The 16,979-nt window shown below is 48.3% G+C and overlaps 1 protein-coding gene across 10 annotated transcripts in view; it reads left to right on the plus strand.

The window, feature by feature from the left end:
* The window catches only part of SLC39A11 (solute carrier family 39 member 11), a 363,731-nt gene that overhangs the window by 120,389 nt on the left and 226,363 nt on the right, over positions 1-16,979 (plus strand). For all 10 annotated transcript variants that reach the window (XM_070480055.1, XM_070480054.1, XM_070480056.1 and 7 more), the window contains one exon: positions 9,341-9,499. In XM_070480055.1, the coding sequence (XP_070336156.1) occupies positions 9,341-9,499 (159 nt within the window). The remainder of the gene's footprint in view (positions 1-9,340; positions 9,500-16,979) is intronic.

Consider the following 16,979-nt stretch of genomic DNA (forward strand, 5'->3'; position numbering starts at 1 on the left):
AGGAGATCTGGATTCGATCCCTGGGTCGTGAAGATCCCCTGGAGAAGGAAATGACAACACCCTCTAGTATTCTCGCCTGGAGAATCCCGTGGACAGAGAGGCCTGATGGGCTACTGTTCATGGGTCACAGGGAGTCAGACACGACTGACCGACTGAACACTGCAGTTTCACACTGGAACCTGGATACAGAAGAGGCTATTTCTGGTGCCAGTGTGGTTCATTAGATTCTGGAGCAGCCTTCCTAAGAGTTAAAGGAAGTGAATATGATTTACATGTAATAACATGCACACATCTTCAAGTGTCAGCCCAATGAATTTTTTTTAATTATTATTTTTTTTAATTAAAGGATAATTGCTTTACAATATTGTGTTATTGTATTGGGTTTCTGCCATACATCAATCTGAATCAGCCATAGGAATACATATGTCCCCTGCCTCTTGAGCCTCCCTCCCACCTCCCACCCCTGTGGCTTTTGACAATTGTATACAACTGTTTACCCATCACCCAAAATGGGATGGAAGACGTTTTTGTCACCCTAGGGAGAGCTTCTATTACGTAAGTCAGTTCTGCCTCTCCTCAGGCAACCACTTTGTAATTTCTGTCACCATCAGTTCAGTTCAGTCGCTCAGTCGTGTCCGACTCTCTGCGACCCCATGGACTACAGCATGCCAGGCTTCCCTGTTCATTACCAACTCCCAGAGCTTGCTCAAACTCACGTCCATTGAGTCGGTGATGCCATCCAACCATCTCATCCTCTGTCGTCCCCTTCTTCTGTCTTCAGTTTTTCCCAGCATCAGGGTCTTTTCCAGTGAGTCAGTTCTTAGCATCAGGTTGCCAAAGGATTGGAGTTTCAGCTTCAACATCAGTCCTTCCAGTGAACACCCAGGACTGATTTCCTTTAGGATGGACTGGTTGAATCTCCTTGCAGTCCATGGGACTCTCAAGAGTCTTCTCCAACACCAAAGTTCAAAAGCATCAATTCTTCGGTGCTCAGCTTTCTTTATAGTCCAACTTTCACATCCGTATATGACTACTGGAAAAACTGTATCTTTGACTGGACGGACCTTTGTTGGCAAAGTCACGTCTCTGCTTTTTAATGTGCTCTCTAGGTTGGTCATAGCTTTTCTTTCGAGGAGCAAGTCTTTTAATTTCTTTTAATTAATGTCTTTTAATTTCATGGTTGCAGTCACCATCTGCAGTGATTTTGGAGCCCCCCCAAAGTAAAGTCTGTCCCTGTTTCCATTGTTTCCCCATCTATTTGCCATGATGTGATGAGACCAGATACCGTGATTTTAGTTTTCTGAATGTTGAGTTTTAAGTCAGCTTTTTCACTCTTCTCTTTCACTTTCATCAAGAGGCTCTTTAGTTCTTCTTTACTTTCTGCCATAAGGGTGGTGTCATCTGCATATCTGAAGTTACTGATATTTCTCCCAGCATTCTTGATTCCAGCTTGTGCTTCATCCAGCCCAGCGTTTCTCATGATGTACTCTGCATATAAGTTAAATAAACAAAGTTACAATATACAGCCTTGACATACTCCTTTCCTGATTTGGAACCAGTCTGTTGTTCCATGTCCAGTTCTAACTGTTGCTTCTTGACCTGCATACAGATTTCTCAGGAGTCAGGTAAGGTGGTCTGGTATTCCCATCTCTTCAAGACTTTTCCATCGTTTGTTGTGATCCACACAGTCAAAGGCTTTGGTGTAGTCAATAAAGCAGAAGTAGATGTTTCTCTGGAACTCTCTTGCTTTTTTGATGATCCAACGGTTGTTGGCAATTTGATCTCTGGTTCCTCTGCCTTTTCTAAATGCAGCTTGAACATCTGTAAGTTCACATTTCACATACTGTTGAAACCTATACCATAGATAGGTTTTAAATATTCTTGTGCTTGAAAGCAGTAGGGCTCTGTGTGTGTGTGTGTGTGTTTATATACAGGTTTCTTTCAGTCAATAGAATGTTTGAAACTCCTCTATGTCATGATATCAGTAGTTTTTCCTCTTTTTATTGCTAGCGAATATTTCATTTATAAATGGATCATGGTGGGTTTGTCCATTCTCCTGTGGATGGACATTTGGGGTCCTGCATTTGGGTTTCGGTTGTGACTGAAGTTGCTGTGAACACTCCTGAATCTTTGTGTGGACATATGTTTTCATTTCTCTTGGGGCAGGTCTCCAGGAGAGGGGTCACTGAGTCACAGGGCAGATTCTTTTTGAAGCTCCAGTGCTCTTTCCTAGTTTGGAAATTACATTCCAGCTGGTAGGCCAGGCCTTTGTCCGTCATTTTCACCAGGTGGGTGTGGCTAGCAAGACTTAGGTCACCCAGGCAAGTCTGCCTCAACCAACAACTGTAATTGAAGCTGAATGTAAATGGTTATAATTCTGAGCTGTTAGGTTTAATTTTGTAAAATTTACACGAAACTGGTATATTTTGAGGGTTTGTTTTTTTTTTAAATAAAAGATTAGGTATAGATAGAGCTCCCATATGAATTTGATTCATGCCTGAGTCATGGCTGAGAATTGACGTGCCGCACTGGAGAGCTGACTCAGTGCAAAATTTATGAGCCCCTCCCCACACCCGTGGGCTTCTGACGGGTGACTCACTGTTGAATGGACATGAGCGCCCCCACTTTGCAGGATTTCGTGCTGAGTTTTCTTCCTCCCCGTTCCTCGGCTTCCCTGCTGGTCAGCTCTTCGCTGCCCCACCCGCCTTTGACGTTCATCGTATTGTCAGTGAACTCTGCAGTAATATCCTCCCCCCTTTTTATTAAGAGGGATGTTTCGTTTTGTAGCTTTGCCTTTCCTCCAGTCTTTAAACCGTCTTCACTGTCACAGAAGAAATGCTTAATCGCACCCATCATGCCAGAATATTCTGATGTGTCCCTCAAGACGCTCCTCACAAATTTCACGTACATTTCCATAGCTGAAATTGTCCTAAAACGAGCACTTAAGCGGAAATGAAAAGGTTTGCCTGCTGTGGGCTAAATAGGTGTTCAGCTACTGTTTGTGTTGATGCTATGCTGGTACCCTGACAGCAGCGGGAAATTAATAGCATTATAAAGTATGGATCCCTCTGGCATTTTGAGAAGAAGGATCATAGGAGTTTTGCTCGGTTTGGGGAACTACAGATGGGAAATATGGAATTTTACTCTCAAGCAGCATGAGAAACAGCTTGCGAGTGTCTGCTGATTTCTTTCTTTTTTTTTAATGTTAAAAGAATGGTCTTATTTGAGTCTAGCCGGTTGTCTGCTGATTTTAAATGTCTCCTCGTCTGCGAGTGCCTTTTGGCCTTTTTTCCTCTTCTGTCCAGGCTGTGATTTAGGAGCCTTTAACAAAAACACACAGTCCAAGCAGGTGTCTCATTGTCACGCAGGAGCCTGTGTGAAAATTCAGCTTTTTTCCAGTGGCTCCTCTTCCCGCTTTGGGTTTTCACTGTGAATCAGGGTCTTCTTAAGATCAAAACATTAATAACTATCATATCATAAATTTATACTATTTACTTATGTATTTACATATTTTAAAATTATATTATCAGTTTATTTAAAAAAATTTCCCCAAAGATATGTGCATGTATAGTTTAACAAATCAGGTTGTTCTGTGGGGCTTGCCATAAGCAAGTCTGCTGACTGTCCCCGCCCCCGATTCTCACATAGGGATTCGCGAACACCAATTTTAGCTGTTTCCTCAGTTGTTTTGCCTCCACAGTTTCAACTGCATGCCTACTCTGACATTTCTTGACTTTTTCAGCTTTAAGAATCTTCCATGATTTCTTGGTGTGGAAGGTGAGGATTTGGTTCTCTTATCCATCCCCACCCCTCCACCATCCTACACAACAGACACTGTATTTTTTAAGGTTAGTTCAGTAGTTACATAGTCACAGCTTAAAAATGGAATATTGTTCAGCCTTAAAAAGGAACAAAATTCTGACAGCCCGGATCAACCCTGAAAGCATTATGCCAAGTGAAAAAAGCCAGACATGCATGTGAAGTGTCTGTGCACGGGTATTCAGTAGGTCACTGTAGCCCGCTGGGCTCCCCTGTCCATGGAGTTCTCCAGACATGAATATTGGAGTGGGGGCCATGCGCTCCCCCAGGGGATCTTCCTGACCCAGGGATTGAACCCGTGTCTCCTGAGGCTTCCGCATTGCAGGCAGATTCTTTACTGCTGAGCCACTGGAGAAGCCCCATGAAGTGTCTAGATTAAGTAAATTCAGAGAGACAGAGAGTATCCTAGAGGTTACCAGCGGCTGGGGGAGGCGGGGCAGGGAGCTCCTGCTTCATGGTTGCAGAGCTTCTGTTGGTGAAAAGGCTTTGGAACCTTGTGCTGATGCTTGCTCAACACTGTGAGCGTCATTAATGCCCCTGAATTGTCCAGACTTTAAAGAGCACCTTTTCTGTTGTATATATTCAACCTTGCAGACAAGTACTTCAGAAATAAACAGTAGCTTCCATTGTTAAGACCGTCAGTGGTTCACTTATTTCCTTTCTTGTGCAGTTTTGGTGTTTTCCAGAGTTGGCGGTGGTCTCTGTTTTTTCCCCTTTGCCTAGTTTTTTGGGCACCCGTCATTAATCCACCAGTCGTCTCCCACCGAGAACTGTGAGTGTCCCCACGCTCATTCAAACCTCCTGGGCTCTACAGTCTGCCTTTTCCCAGAGCCCTCCAGCCCCTCTTCCCATCTGGGGTCTGGTTCTCCGAGCCTGTTGCAGTGTCGGTCTGATGTCCTTTTATTTTCTCACCGCCTGGAGATGCCCTTTATTCCTTTCCTCCTGTCCTGACTTTCTTGCCTCATTGCTTCATCGCATGGAGTAAACACATCATTGAGTGTCTTTCTGAGAAGGGGCGTCAGGGAGGTCAGTCTCCGGCTTCCGCAGACGCAGAGCCTGACCCGGGGACCCCCTGCGCGAGGAATCTAGGGAGGACGTGCTCTTTGGGGGAGCGGCTCCGAGCGGCTCCATCTGCCATCTTTCCGGCTGGTGCCGCTGTCAGCAGGCTCATGCAGTGCATGGCAGGCCGGTAAATCCAGAGAGTTGTCGGAGCGAGGGATAGCGACTTTGTTCAGGAAACTGGTGGACCGAGAAGATGGTGGGCCAGTGTCCCAAAGAACCATCCCAGCCGAATTCAGGCTGCTTTTGTATTAAAAGGGGAGCGGGTGTGCTTGGCTGTTGCAGACTTCCTGGTGTCAGAATCCGCTGGTCTTTTACGTAGGTCAATCACGACGTTCCTATAAGCCTCCAAAAAGACAAGCGTTATTCTGAGTTCTGCAACTTTTTATCTCTCTCTGAGTAGAAAAGTGTTTTAGAGCCTGGGACTTCCCTGGTGGTCCAGGGGTTAAGCAGGGGACGTGGGTTCCCTTCCTGATCCGGAAGATGTCACATGCTGAGGAGCAGCTAAACCTGTTTCACCTCACCCTGAGCCCTCGCACCTTAGGGCCCAGGCCCTGCAACAGGGGAAGCCACCGCAATGAGAAGCCCCACACCACAGCGAAGAGCAGCCCCTGCTCCCTGCAACTAGAGAAAGTCTGTACGAAGCATTGAAGACCCAGTGCAGCCAAATAAGTGAAATAAATAAATAGATAAATTAAAAAAATAAAAATAAAGATCAGAGCCTTGAGAATGGACTATCCGGTGTGTTTGAGGCTACCTGCTCGCTGCAACTAGAGAAAGTCTGTACGAAGCATTGAAGACCCAGTGCAGCCAAATAAGTGAAATAAATAAATAGATAAATTAAAAAAATAAAAATAAAGATCAGAGCCCTGAGAATGGACTATCCGGTGTGTTTGAGGCTACCTGCTCGTTGCAACTAGAGAAAGTCTGTACGAAGCACTGAAGACCCAGTGCAGCCAAATAAGTGAAATAAATAAATAGATAAATTAAAAAAATAAAAGATCGAGCCTTGAGAATGGACTATCCGGTGTGTTTGAGGCTACCTGCTCGCTGCAACTAGAGAAAGTCTGTACAAAGCATTGAAGACCCAGTGCAGCCAAATAAGTGAAATAAATAGATAAATTAAAAAAATAAAAATAAAGATCAGAGCCTTGAGAATGGACTCTCCGGTGTATTTCAGGCTATGGGCAATATTCTTACAGCAAAAGCAATAGAATACAAAGGTAAAAGGAAAAGAAACAGACCCAGTGTGAGGTCAGATTTGTTCTTCCCTGGTGCACTGGTAGCCCAGTTTGTCTTTCTAAGCAGGGTTGCAGCTGCCGGAGGACCTTCGGTACCTGTCAGCTGGGGTCATGGAGGGGACTGGTTGGTAATGACTTTTTTTTTTTTTTTTGAGCTTATTCCCTAAAGTCTTGTGCCCGGTGATTACCACCTCCTCTTCACTAGACTGTCCCCTCCAGGCCCTGCTTCTCAGGGGTAATTGAAGGTTAATCAGATACACTACTTCCTGCTCTGTATCAGCTAGTTAATATGTCACTACATACAGACTTTAAAAAAAAAAAAACACCTAACATTTAAAGGAGCTTTGCTAGTGTTGACAGTTTCAAGGAAGCTACCCGTGTTGAGGGATTATCTTAAAAAAAAAATACAGGATTTATCATACAGTCCAGGAATCACACTCCCTGGTGTTTACCAAATGAACTGAAGAGTTACGTCCGCGCAGAAGCCAGCACACGGATGTGTACAGCAGTTTTATTCATAATTGCCAAAACATGGAAGCAACTGAGATGTCCTGCAATAAGTGAATAGATAAATAAAACCATGGTCCATTCAGACAAAGGACTGTTATTCAGTGCTAAAAAGAAATGAGCTATCAAGCCATGAAAAGACATGGAAGAATCTTAAATGCACTTGACTTAAGTGAAAGAAGCCAGTCTGAAAAGGCTGAATCCTGTACAGTTTCAACTATAAGGCATTTTGGAAAAGGCCAAGCTGTGGAGCCACTAAAAAGATTAGCGGTTGCCAGGGGTTGCCAGGAAGAGATGAACAGACGGAACACAGGAGTTCTAGGGCATGGAACTCTCAGTCCTGATACCAGAATAATAGATACGTGTCACTGTGCATTTGTACAAACTCAGAATATACAGCACAGAGAGTGATCTCTAATGTGAACTGTGAGCTTTGGGTGATAACCACATGCCAGTGTAGGTTTATTGGCTGTAGCAAACGTCCCACCCTGGTGTGGGATGTCGGTAGTGGAGAGGTTGTGCATATGTGGTGCCAGGCGTATGTGGGAATTCTCTGTACTTTCTGCTCAGTTTTGCTGTGAATATAAAACTGCTCTTAAAAAAAAAAAAAAAAAACACATGCCTTTATCTGCTGCATCAGCTTCCTGTTGCTGCTCTAACAGAGCTCCACAAGCATAGTGGCGTAGAACGACCCCGATGTCTCATCCGACAGTGCTGGAGATGAGAAGTCGAGGTTGGTTCTCACTGGGGTAAAATCAAGGCTCCTGGGAAGAACCTGTTGCTTTGTCTCCTCCGGGTTCTAGAGCCCACCGACCTTCCTTGTCTCATGACCTTGTCTCCATCTTCAAGTCAGTGGCCTAGCATCTTCCAGTCTCTCCTGTCTGACCACGCTCTTGTCGTCTCATCTTCTCTCTGACTCTGACCCGTCTTGCTGTCTCATAACATTCCTTGTGATGACATGGGCCCTACCCAGCTCACCCAGGATCATCTCCCCATCTCAGAATCCTTAAGCACAGCTGCTGAGTCCCTCTTGCCATGTAAGGTGACACGACAGGTTTTAGGGATTAGGAGGTGGTCATCTTTGAGAGGGGTGCTTCCCAGGTAGCACTACTGGTAAAGAAGCCGCCTGCCAGTGCAGGAGATGTAAGAGATGTGGGTTTGATCCCTGGGTCAGGAAGATCCCCTGAAGGAGATCATGGCAACCCACTCCAGTATACTTGCCTGGAGAATCCCACGGACAGAAGCCTGTCAGACTACAGTCCATGGGGTCGCAAGAGTTGGACTCGACTTAGTGAGTAAATCACCAAACCTAGACAGCGTATTAAAAAGCAGAGACCTCACTTTGCCGACAAAGGTCCGTATAGTCAAACCTATGACTTTTCCAGTAGTCATGTACGAATGTGAGAATTGGACCATTAAGAAGGCTTCATGCCAAAAAATTGATGCTTTCGAATTGTGGACCTGAAGAAGACTCGAGAGTCCCTGGGGCTGCAAGGAGATCAAACCAGACAATCCTAAAGGAAATCAACCCTGAATATTCATCAGAAGGAAATGATAAGGAAGCTCCAAGCGTTACCTGATGCAAAGAGCCGACTCCTTGGAAAAGACGCTGATGGTGGAAAGATTGAAGGCAAAAGGAGAAGAGGGTGGCAGAGGATGAGATGGTTGGAAGGCATCACCGAGTCAATGGATATGAGTTTGAGCAAACCCTGGAAGGTAGAGGAGGACGGAGGAGCCTGGTGGGCTGCAGTCCATGGGGCCACAAAGAGTCAGACCCCACTGAGCGACTGAGGAACAGCTGAGGCGGGTGCAGTTTGTTACGGGTGGCGCTAAAGATTTTTCCTGGGAGCGTCTAGTGCCGAGCCAGTGACTGTATGTGGGTGACGCTTCGCAGAAGAGAAATCATTCTCTTTCCTCACGTATTTGTTCTTTATTGTTGTGTTCATAATACCTGGTTCTGTCACTCGGGATGTTATTTTGGAGATGGATGATGCAAATGTGTTTTTAAAGGCAAGGCGTCATTAAGTAATTTTAGAAACCCATTCAGCATTGTACCTGTCAGTGCTGACTGTCATACGGTTGCAGTGGGTCGTGGGTGTACTCTAGCCAAGGCGTCACGGCATCTGTAAGGGGAGACAACTGCGAGTGAGTGTCTAATTCACTAAACCCTGGAGAGCTTTTGATCCCATTGACTCCACTGCGATTTGAGACCAACTTCATTTCTCTCCTTTCCCTCTTGTGGTTCCCTTCTCACTGAGGTGGGGATGGTCCCACTTTGCTCAGTTCCCTGGATCTGCCGCTTCCTGGCTCAGTGACCTTGGGCAAATGATCTTATTACTTCGAGATTCAATTTCTTTATCTACAAACACCAGCTATGACAAACCTAGATATTGTATTTAAAAGCAGAGACATCACCTTGCTGACAAAAGTCGGTATAGTCAAGACTATGGTTTTTCCAGCAGTCAGGTCTGGATATGAGAGATGATAGCAAACTAGACTCCCTCTTCACAAGGTCAACTCCGTCCTACTCCAGATTAAGTTCTCACAGCGGTAGATTTCGCATGGGGGCTTTTTGCCTCGGAATGGTTCCTACCTACCCCTGACGATGAAAGGCAGACACTGAGGAGTTCCACCTGGGCCACAGAGAGTGAGGAAAGTCCCCACTGGAAGGGCTCCTGGGGACGGTTTAACGGCTGCTTTTCTCGGCTTTGCAGGTCATGCTGGCGGCTTCCTACTGGTCCCTCCTGGCCCCGGCGGTGGAGATGGCCACGGCCTCCGGCGGCTTCGGTTCCTTGGCCTTTCTCCCCGTGGCCGTCGGCTTCGCCCTCGGAGCGGCGTTCGTCTACCTGGCCGACCTCCTGATGCCTCACTGGGTGAGTACCGCCCCCACTGAGCTCCTGCGTCAGGGCGTGGTAGCTCTGTGCCCTGAATCCACTTCTGTTCAAGCTCAACACCCACGGGCGTGTCTCTGTTAAGTGGCCAGTGATATCGAAATAGATACTTCAAGCCATTTAGGACTTTTACCTAGAGGGATTGAATTGTGACTTAAAAGAAAATAAGCTCTCGGTGGTCTGACTCATCATCCCTTCAGTTGCATTTTGGAAAGTTCAGATTTTAAATGTCAGATCTCATTGAACGCGTGGAGAGCAACTTGACCTCATTCGGTGCGGCACTGTCTGCAGGAGTGGACCTCGACTGGGGGCAAGGGAGTGACCGGGACGCTGGGCTGACCCTTAGCTTGTGACGTCCCCAGGGAGCTGACAGCACGCGGAACCACAGCAGAAGGCCCTCAGCAGAGCATCTGCCCCACGAGCGCTGGTTAATAGGAGGACGAGGCGGGGGACTGGGCAACAGGGCTCTGGAGTGGGCTCGCTTCCGACGCGAACCAGTTGTATGTCCCTTACCCCCATTTTCTTTCTTATGACTTGAGGGTTGATAACTCCCTTTAGGGGTTGCCAGGTGAAAATCTTAAAAAATCTAAAAAGGCACCAAGGACTTCCCTGGTGTTCCAGCAGTTGAGGATCCCCCCTGCCAATGCAGGGGACATGGGTTCGATCCCTGGTCCCGGAGGGTCCCGCAAGTCTCGGGGCAGCTAAGCCCATGCACCACAAATAGCCTTGACCAGTGCTCTGCGACGAGAGAGTCTGCACAGCCATGAGACCCCAGCTCAGCCAGAAATTCGTTACTTAAAGAAAGTGATAAGGCACCAGATTTGGGTTTGGTTTTTTTTTTGGCCTAAATGGTGCTGGGGGCTGGGCTTGGGGAATGAGCTTGTCCTTGCTTACTGAGAAGTCCGATACGCAGGGCAGGCTGCATCCTGGCTGCGGTCCCTGAGCAGAGACAGCCAAAGCCAGACTGTGAGACTGTGGTCCAGCGCCATCGGCCGAAACCAGCTTGGCTGAAGGGTGGCCGTCAAGAAGGACCCAGTGCAGGCACGCGTCACCTTACCAGGCGCAGTGTTTTAGCAAGTCCCCGAGGTGGGCAGAAGCCCTCCCCGAGAGGCCTGAGCTGGGGCTTGAATTCTCTGCTCACCCAGGAAGGGAGGAGGCGCAGGAAGGACCATCCGGGGGAGAGAGTTTCTCTGGGGGCATCATGATGGGTGGGGAGCAGGTCGGAGTCCCTGGAATCAGCAGGGCTCGTTTCCCTGGAGGTAGGAGGTAGGCTCACCTTTCCCCACCTGCCTTCTTCCTTCCCCATCGGAGAGAGAGAAGGGAGAGCCTCGGGAGGGCCATGGCCCAGACGCTCATGAGAAACTGACCACTCTTGATCCGGAGGGACCAGCTTCTGGACCGAACGGCTGGTTGTGCGGTGATGTCATCTCGGAGGAAAGACTGCGTGTCACTCTTGTTCAATGAGAGCTTGAACGGCCATGTCAAGCCTGTGGTCCTCTGCCCCCCCCCCCCCCCCCCCGATCCTCTGCTTCCTTGCTGTTGGACACATACGTCTGCTTGGTGATGGCTCTGGGGGTGGATTGCCATATCCTGCTTTCCAGCCCACCTGGCTTCCGTGTAACCTTGCCAGTGGAGTGCCTTCTCGCCCGGGCAGGAAGGCCAGTGGCGTTCACTCCTGGATGGCAGACTGGGGCTGGTACGGCCCCTGCTGGTCTCTTTCTGCCTTTCCCACCTGAGCCCCCCTGCCCCCCACTGGGCTTCCAAGGCAATATATGGAGAGGGCTCTTTGTCTCGTGAGGAGTCACTGTTCCCTGGTACTGGGGCGGGGAGGGTGGGTGGAGTGGGGGTATCAGTGTATTTGATCAGCTGCCCAAATGTAGAGGCTTTCTCTGGGCAGTGTAAATAGTCATTTGTTCTATGCAGCGGTACCTTTTTTTTCCCCTTAACCTTTTGCTTCCTGTTTGCTCTACTGTATGCTTTGAATATGGAGAAGATCCCAGGGGGAAGTCTTGGAAAATGAGGCCTGGTTGGGGAGTGGTGGGTGAACACTGAGGGAGGGAATGAAAGGTCTTCAGAAAGGGCTAAGAACCGCGAACCCCCAGGACCTCGCTCACTGGCAGATAGATCAACCTGGCAGGAAGCATCTGTTCTGGGACGTTTTAAGAGAAGTTAGCTCATGCTGTTGATGTCAGAAGGGGAATTTGTCTTGGACGGTCTCATAAACAGATAAGCATTGCTTATAACTGCAGCAGTACCCAAATGCAAACGTGACTCTTAAGAGTGGATCTGGGGAACTGTCTGTCCGTCACTCTGAGACGGGCTGGAGGTTTCCCTTGGTCTCACTGTGGATTTGCCAACCAGACCCAGAAAGGGCAGCAGCTCGGATGTCGGGAAGACGCATCTTGAAGTCTGAGTTGTTGGGTTTTGACCCTGAGTGTGGCTAGTTGTCAGCACTGATTGAGCAGCCAAGGGGAATATGGTCTTCTGGGGGAGAAAGTGGTGGCCGGAGTTTGGTTTCAGAATGCTCACTGCGGTTGGACTTTAGGAGCCAGGAGTTCCGTGGGGCAATTCAAACAGAGATCTTTTCAGTTTCCTGTTCATCCTACCTTGCAACAAAGCCTCACGCTCAACACTCGGCCCAGGAGCAGGGCACAGCCGTGAGAGCAAAAGGCTCTGGCTGCAGTGATGACAGAGGGGGCTCGTCCTGCAAAACGAATGCCTGGAAGAAGGGGGTCCTGCCTTCAGAAGACCCCACAGCCTCCGCTCTGTCCTCTGGGAGGACCGTGCGTGGAGTTTGGGTGAGAGGGAGCAAGCCAGTCCCTGGCGAAACAAGCTGGTGCAGGAGTGCGCTCAGCACAGAGGTGCTTTGAGGGATTCTTTTTAAAATTGTTTCAAGCATCCCCTAAACATATCTTCTTAGCTTTCTTAAATTTTTCCTTGGCCTTTTTTTTTTTTATTATTTCCTTGGCTGTGCCACATGGCCTGTGATCTTAGTTCCCCAACCGGGGATCGAACCCCTGCCCCCTGCACTGTAAGTGTGGCGTCCTAACCACTGCAGCCCCAGGGAGGTGCCTGCTGGAGGGGTTCTGACATCAGCCCATGACAGTCCAAGCACAGGTGCCTCTGCGAGTCCACATGGGACGTGCCCTCCCTATTTGTTCTTACGCAGTCAGGACCTGAAGGGTGGCAAGACTCTGGGAGGGCGGGAAGGAAATGGTTAACCCTGACCTTGTCCTCTAACTCGGCTCCCCTTCCTTCAGCCTTTCAGATGTATTTGTCTCCCTTTTGGAGCTCGAGCACCACATTGCTCGTGAAAAGAGCTTTACTCATTACAGCCTGTCAGGTTGAACCCGCTGTGGCCGCGTTAATTCCGCTTGTCCAATCGCTCCCTGAAAGGGTGTTTATTTTCCTGCATTTATCTGACGGTGGGGTGGAGAAGGCGTACACGGTCACCGTTAATGGGAAATGAGCTGAGAGAGTTGTGCAGAGGCTTTGCCAAATGATGGCTTAATGAGAGGGGAAATGGGCAGGGGTGGCTGGGGAAGGTGGAATTGGCCAGGCCTGGGAGGAGGGCGGAGGTGTGGTGAGTAAGGCTGAGGCCAGTCCGAGCCGCTGCTCCCCCCGGCCGGCTCTAGGGAGAAACAGAATGGACCGTGGACAGCTATCTGGAGATGCTGACATTTTTGTGATCTTTGTAGTTTGCTTCTATATGAAGTTAAGATTGATGGTGACTGTGAAGATTGCAACTTCAGTGTAAAGCAGTGATTTTTCTGCTGGTGGGTGGAGTGGAGGGGAGGTTAGGAGAGGAGGGTGGCTGTTTATCTCCATGGCCTCGTGTCTCTTTTTTAGTCTTATTAATATTGCATTAATACAACACACAAATCTCATTATAAAAATTGAACACATTTTTATGTGGCAGTCCTTTCTTGCTACAGACTGTGTCCTGCTAAAGTTCATGTGTTAAACTTAATTTCCAGCATGATGGTGTTAGGAAGTGGGGCCTTTTGAAGGTGACCAGGTCGTGAGGGTGGAGCCCTTGGGAATGGGGTTAGTGCCCTGAGAAAGGAGCCCCCAGAGAGCTCTCCTCTCCACCTCCAGCACGTCAGGACGTGTGCATACTGTCTACGAGCCAGGAAGCGGGCTCTCTCCAGGCACTGAATCTGCTAGCACTTTGACCTTGGGCTTCTCGGCTTCTAGAATTGCCAGAGATAAATTCCTGTTGTTTATAAGCCACCTAGTTGATGGTTATTTGTTACAGTAGCCTGAAAAAAAAAAAAAGATATCTGGTTTTGGAGAATTCCCTGGCAGTCCAGTGGTTAGGACTGTGCTTCTGCTGCAGGGGGGACTGGGGTGATCCCTGGTTGGGGAACTAAAGAAAAAAAAATGTCAGCCGGAATGGAGTAGGATGCTCCTTTTTCCTGAACTCTTCCCAGATCAAAGCCAACCATCATCATCAGTTTAGTGGGTACCCTTCTAGATTTTTCTCTTTTCTCTTTTTTTTTCCTTTACAAAAATGATTTACATTGTATCTTATAATTATTAAGACATAACCACTCTCTCCAATGCTTATGTTGTTTAAGTATGCTTCAAATCAACTCTAAAGCAACCTGAACCCTGACTCCTGTATTTAGACTTCCCTTCTCTTTACAAGTGTACGTGCCTGCATACATTTTTGCACAGTTGGAACTGTCTGTGCATTCTCTTCTTGTGTGTTACTTTTAAAATTCGAAATGATTTTCGTCTCGTCGGTTTAGCACCTGTACGGAGTCCTTCTGTCTTGGTGCAGCTTGTGGGACCACTTCCCTGCCACTGAGCAGTTAGATTGCTCTGTGCTTTTACGTATGTATGTGTGTGTGTCCTGGAGATGTGGTTTTGTTATGTGTTTCCTGAAAAACAAGTAGTAACATAGAAGCTGTGATGCCGCCGCTTGATTTTGCAGCTTTGCTTTCCATCTTGGCAGCCTCCTCTCTGGGAGATGCCTGCTCCCTGCTGCTTTGCTCCCTGCCTGGGGATCTGACATCCAAAGAGGCTGCCCAGCACTGCAGGGGACGGGGACATAGACGCTCCTGTCGGGCAGCGTGGCTGATGACGCTGACTGGTCAGGCTCCGGGGTCAGCAAGTGATGGGAGCACTGCCTTCTCCCCAGCGCCCTCCCTCATGAGAGTCCCGATCCTGTTCGGTCTCCCTTAGTTTTTGCCGTGATGGCACGGAAGATGCCTCTGCTGAGAACTTAAAACGAGCAGGGTGGGCACATACCTTTTTTTAAAATAATTTTTATTGGAGTGTAGTTGATTTTACAGTGTTGCGTTATTTTCTACTGTACAGCGAAGTGAATCAGCCACATGTACACATAGATCCCCTCCATTTTGGGTTTCTTTCCCATCGAGGTCACCGCGGAGCACCGCGTTCCCTGAGCTGTATGTGGGTTCTCGTTAGCTGTCTATTTTGTACGTAGTATTGCACATACTTCTCATATGTACTCAGCTGTTGCTGGTGCCAGCTTCCGGCCGCTGGAGTTGCTGTGAGGGGCCACGTGTGACAACTATGTGGAATGGACAGATGCTGCAGGAGGTGATTATTTTGCCCCAGGGGGGGTGAGGCCTGTCTGCCTCTCCTTCATCGACTCTCTCTGTCTTTAGCGTTCTGATTCTACTTAATGGAAGAATACCTAACGGAGGAGGTGGAGGCGGGGGAGAACGTCAAGGATCGCTTATGGGAGGAGAAACTGCAGCGGCCTTTCCACTTGTAGCGTCTGTTGTTGTTGTTGTCCTTGAGTTGCTAAGTCATGTCGACTCTTTTGTGACCCTGCAGCCGGCCAAGCTCTTCTGTCCTTGAGATTTCCCCAGGCGAGAATAGTGGATTGGGTTGTCATTTCCTCCTCCAGGTGATCTTCCCAACCTAAGGATCGAACCCACCTCTCCAGCTTGGCAGGTGATTTCTTTACTGCTGAACCACCAGGGAAGATCCCAGAATTCTGGTATCAAAGAAGAAAAGTGAATTTGTATCTGGTATTTGTATTTGTATCTGGTATCAAAGTGAATTTTACGGATGGAGATGTTGGTTTGGCCAGTTCTTCGAGAAGAAGAAGCTGGATTAAAGCCCCTGGAAAAGCTAAAAGATTGTCATCTCCCATGTCGAGCCCTGGGGATGCATGACAGAAGGTGTGTCAGCGGCAGTCGGATGTGGACACGGGCTCTGAGGATGCCCTGTGCAGCTCCATGCCTGTGGCTCCTTTCATCCTGTGTCTTGGGGCTGGGGGGAGGGGAAGGGATCGTCAGCCGTGTGTCTCAGAAGCACACGTTGTCTCTAGAATCACAGCCAGTCCCCTTCAGAGCCTTCCCTTCTCCAATTCCACAGGTAAATAGTAGGTGTACTCACCTGGACCTGAGCAAGACCGGGGTGTTCTGAATTTAATGCAAAAACTGATAGACTGTTGTGACCACGATGGTGTGGTCCCCAGCTCAGAACAGTCCTTCCAGCATTTGCGCACTCTCTCCTGCTTACCCTGCAGAGTGCAGTTTGTGTGTTCTTCACCAGAAAGTGTCCCTGGCCATCCCAGGTGTTGGCATCTCCCACATCTTGCCCCTTCTCTTCCCTGTGGGTAGGAGGGCTTCGGGAGGTAGGAGTGAAGAATAAATGAACGAATGGAGATACTGAGCGATAGATAGTGTTAGTTGCTCAGTTGTGTCTGACTCTTTGGGACTCCATGGACTGTAGTGCCTCTGTCCATGGGATTCTCCAGGCAAGAGTGCCGAGTGGGTTACCACGCCCTCCTCCAGGGCATTTTCCCAACCCAGGGATCGAACCTGGGTCTCCTGCATTGCAGGCAGATTCTTTACAGTCTGAGCCCCCAGGGAAGTCCAATGAATGAATGAATGAATGAATGAATGAATGGAGATATTGGGAAGATCAAATAAGATCATCTTCACTAAATCTCTTTCCAGCCTCAAACTTGAAAACAGAGGGACTTCCTGGTGGTCCAGTGGTTGACACTCTGGGCTCCCAACGCAGGAGTGGTGCTGGTTGTTTAGTCGCTAAGTTGAATGCAGGGGGCCTGGGTTCAGTCCTGGGTCAGGGAACCAGATCCCACATGCTGCAGCCAGGAGTTCCCATATGGAAACTAAAGATCTCGAAGACCTCAACTAAGGCCCAGCACAGCCAAATGAGTAAATAAGTGTGAGCTATATATTCAAAGCGCTTTATAGCCTTGAGTTATTTTCCGGAGGCAGATCTATGCTCCTTGGCAGTTGACCACTTAATGGGCACCAGAAACATGAGCCACAGATAGTTAAATAGAAAAACTTAATCTGAAGCGTGGATCTGTTATAGGCTTTTTCATGCTTTGTTTACTTTCTTAATTATGTTTGCTTGAGAATCAAAAGACTTATACTGGCGTTCAGAGTCAACATTTTCTGAGCAATTGGACCAGGAAGTGTGCTCGAGGGTGGGGGTGAGCGGGGAG

The sequence above is a fragment of the Odocoileus virginianus genome, chromosome 17 (genome assembly GCF_023699985.2).
Source record: "Odocoileus virginianus isolate 20LAN1187 ecotype Illinois chromosome 17, Ovbor_1.2, whole genome shotgun sequence".
Taxonomy (NCBI): domain Eukaryota; kingdom Metazoa; phylum Chordata; class Mammalia; order Artiodactyla; family Cervidae; genus Odocoileus; species Odocoileus virginianus.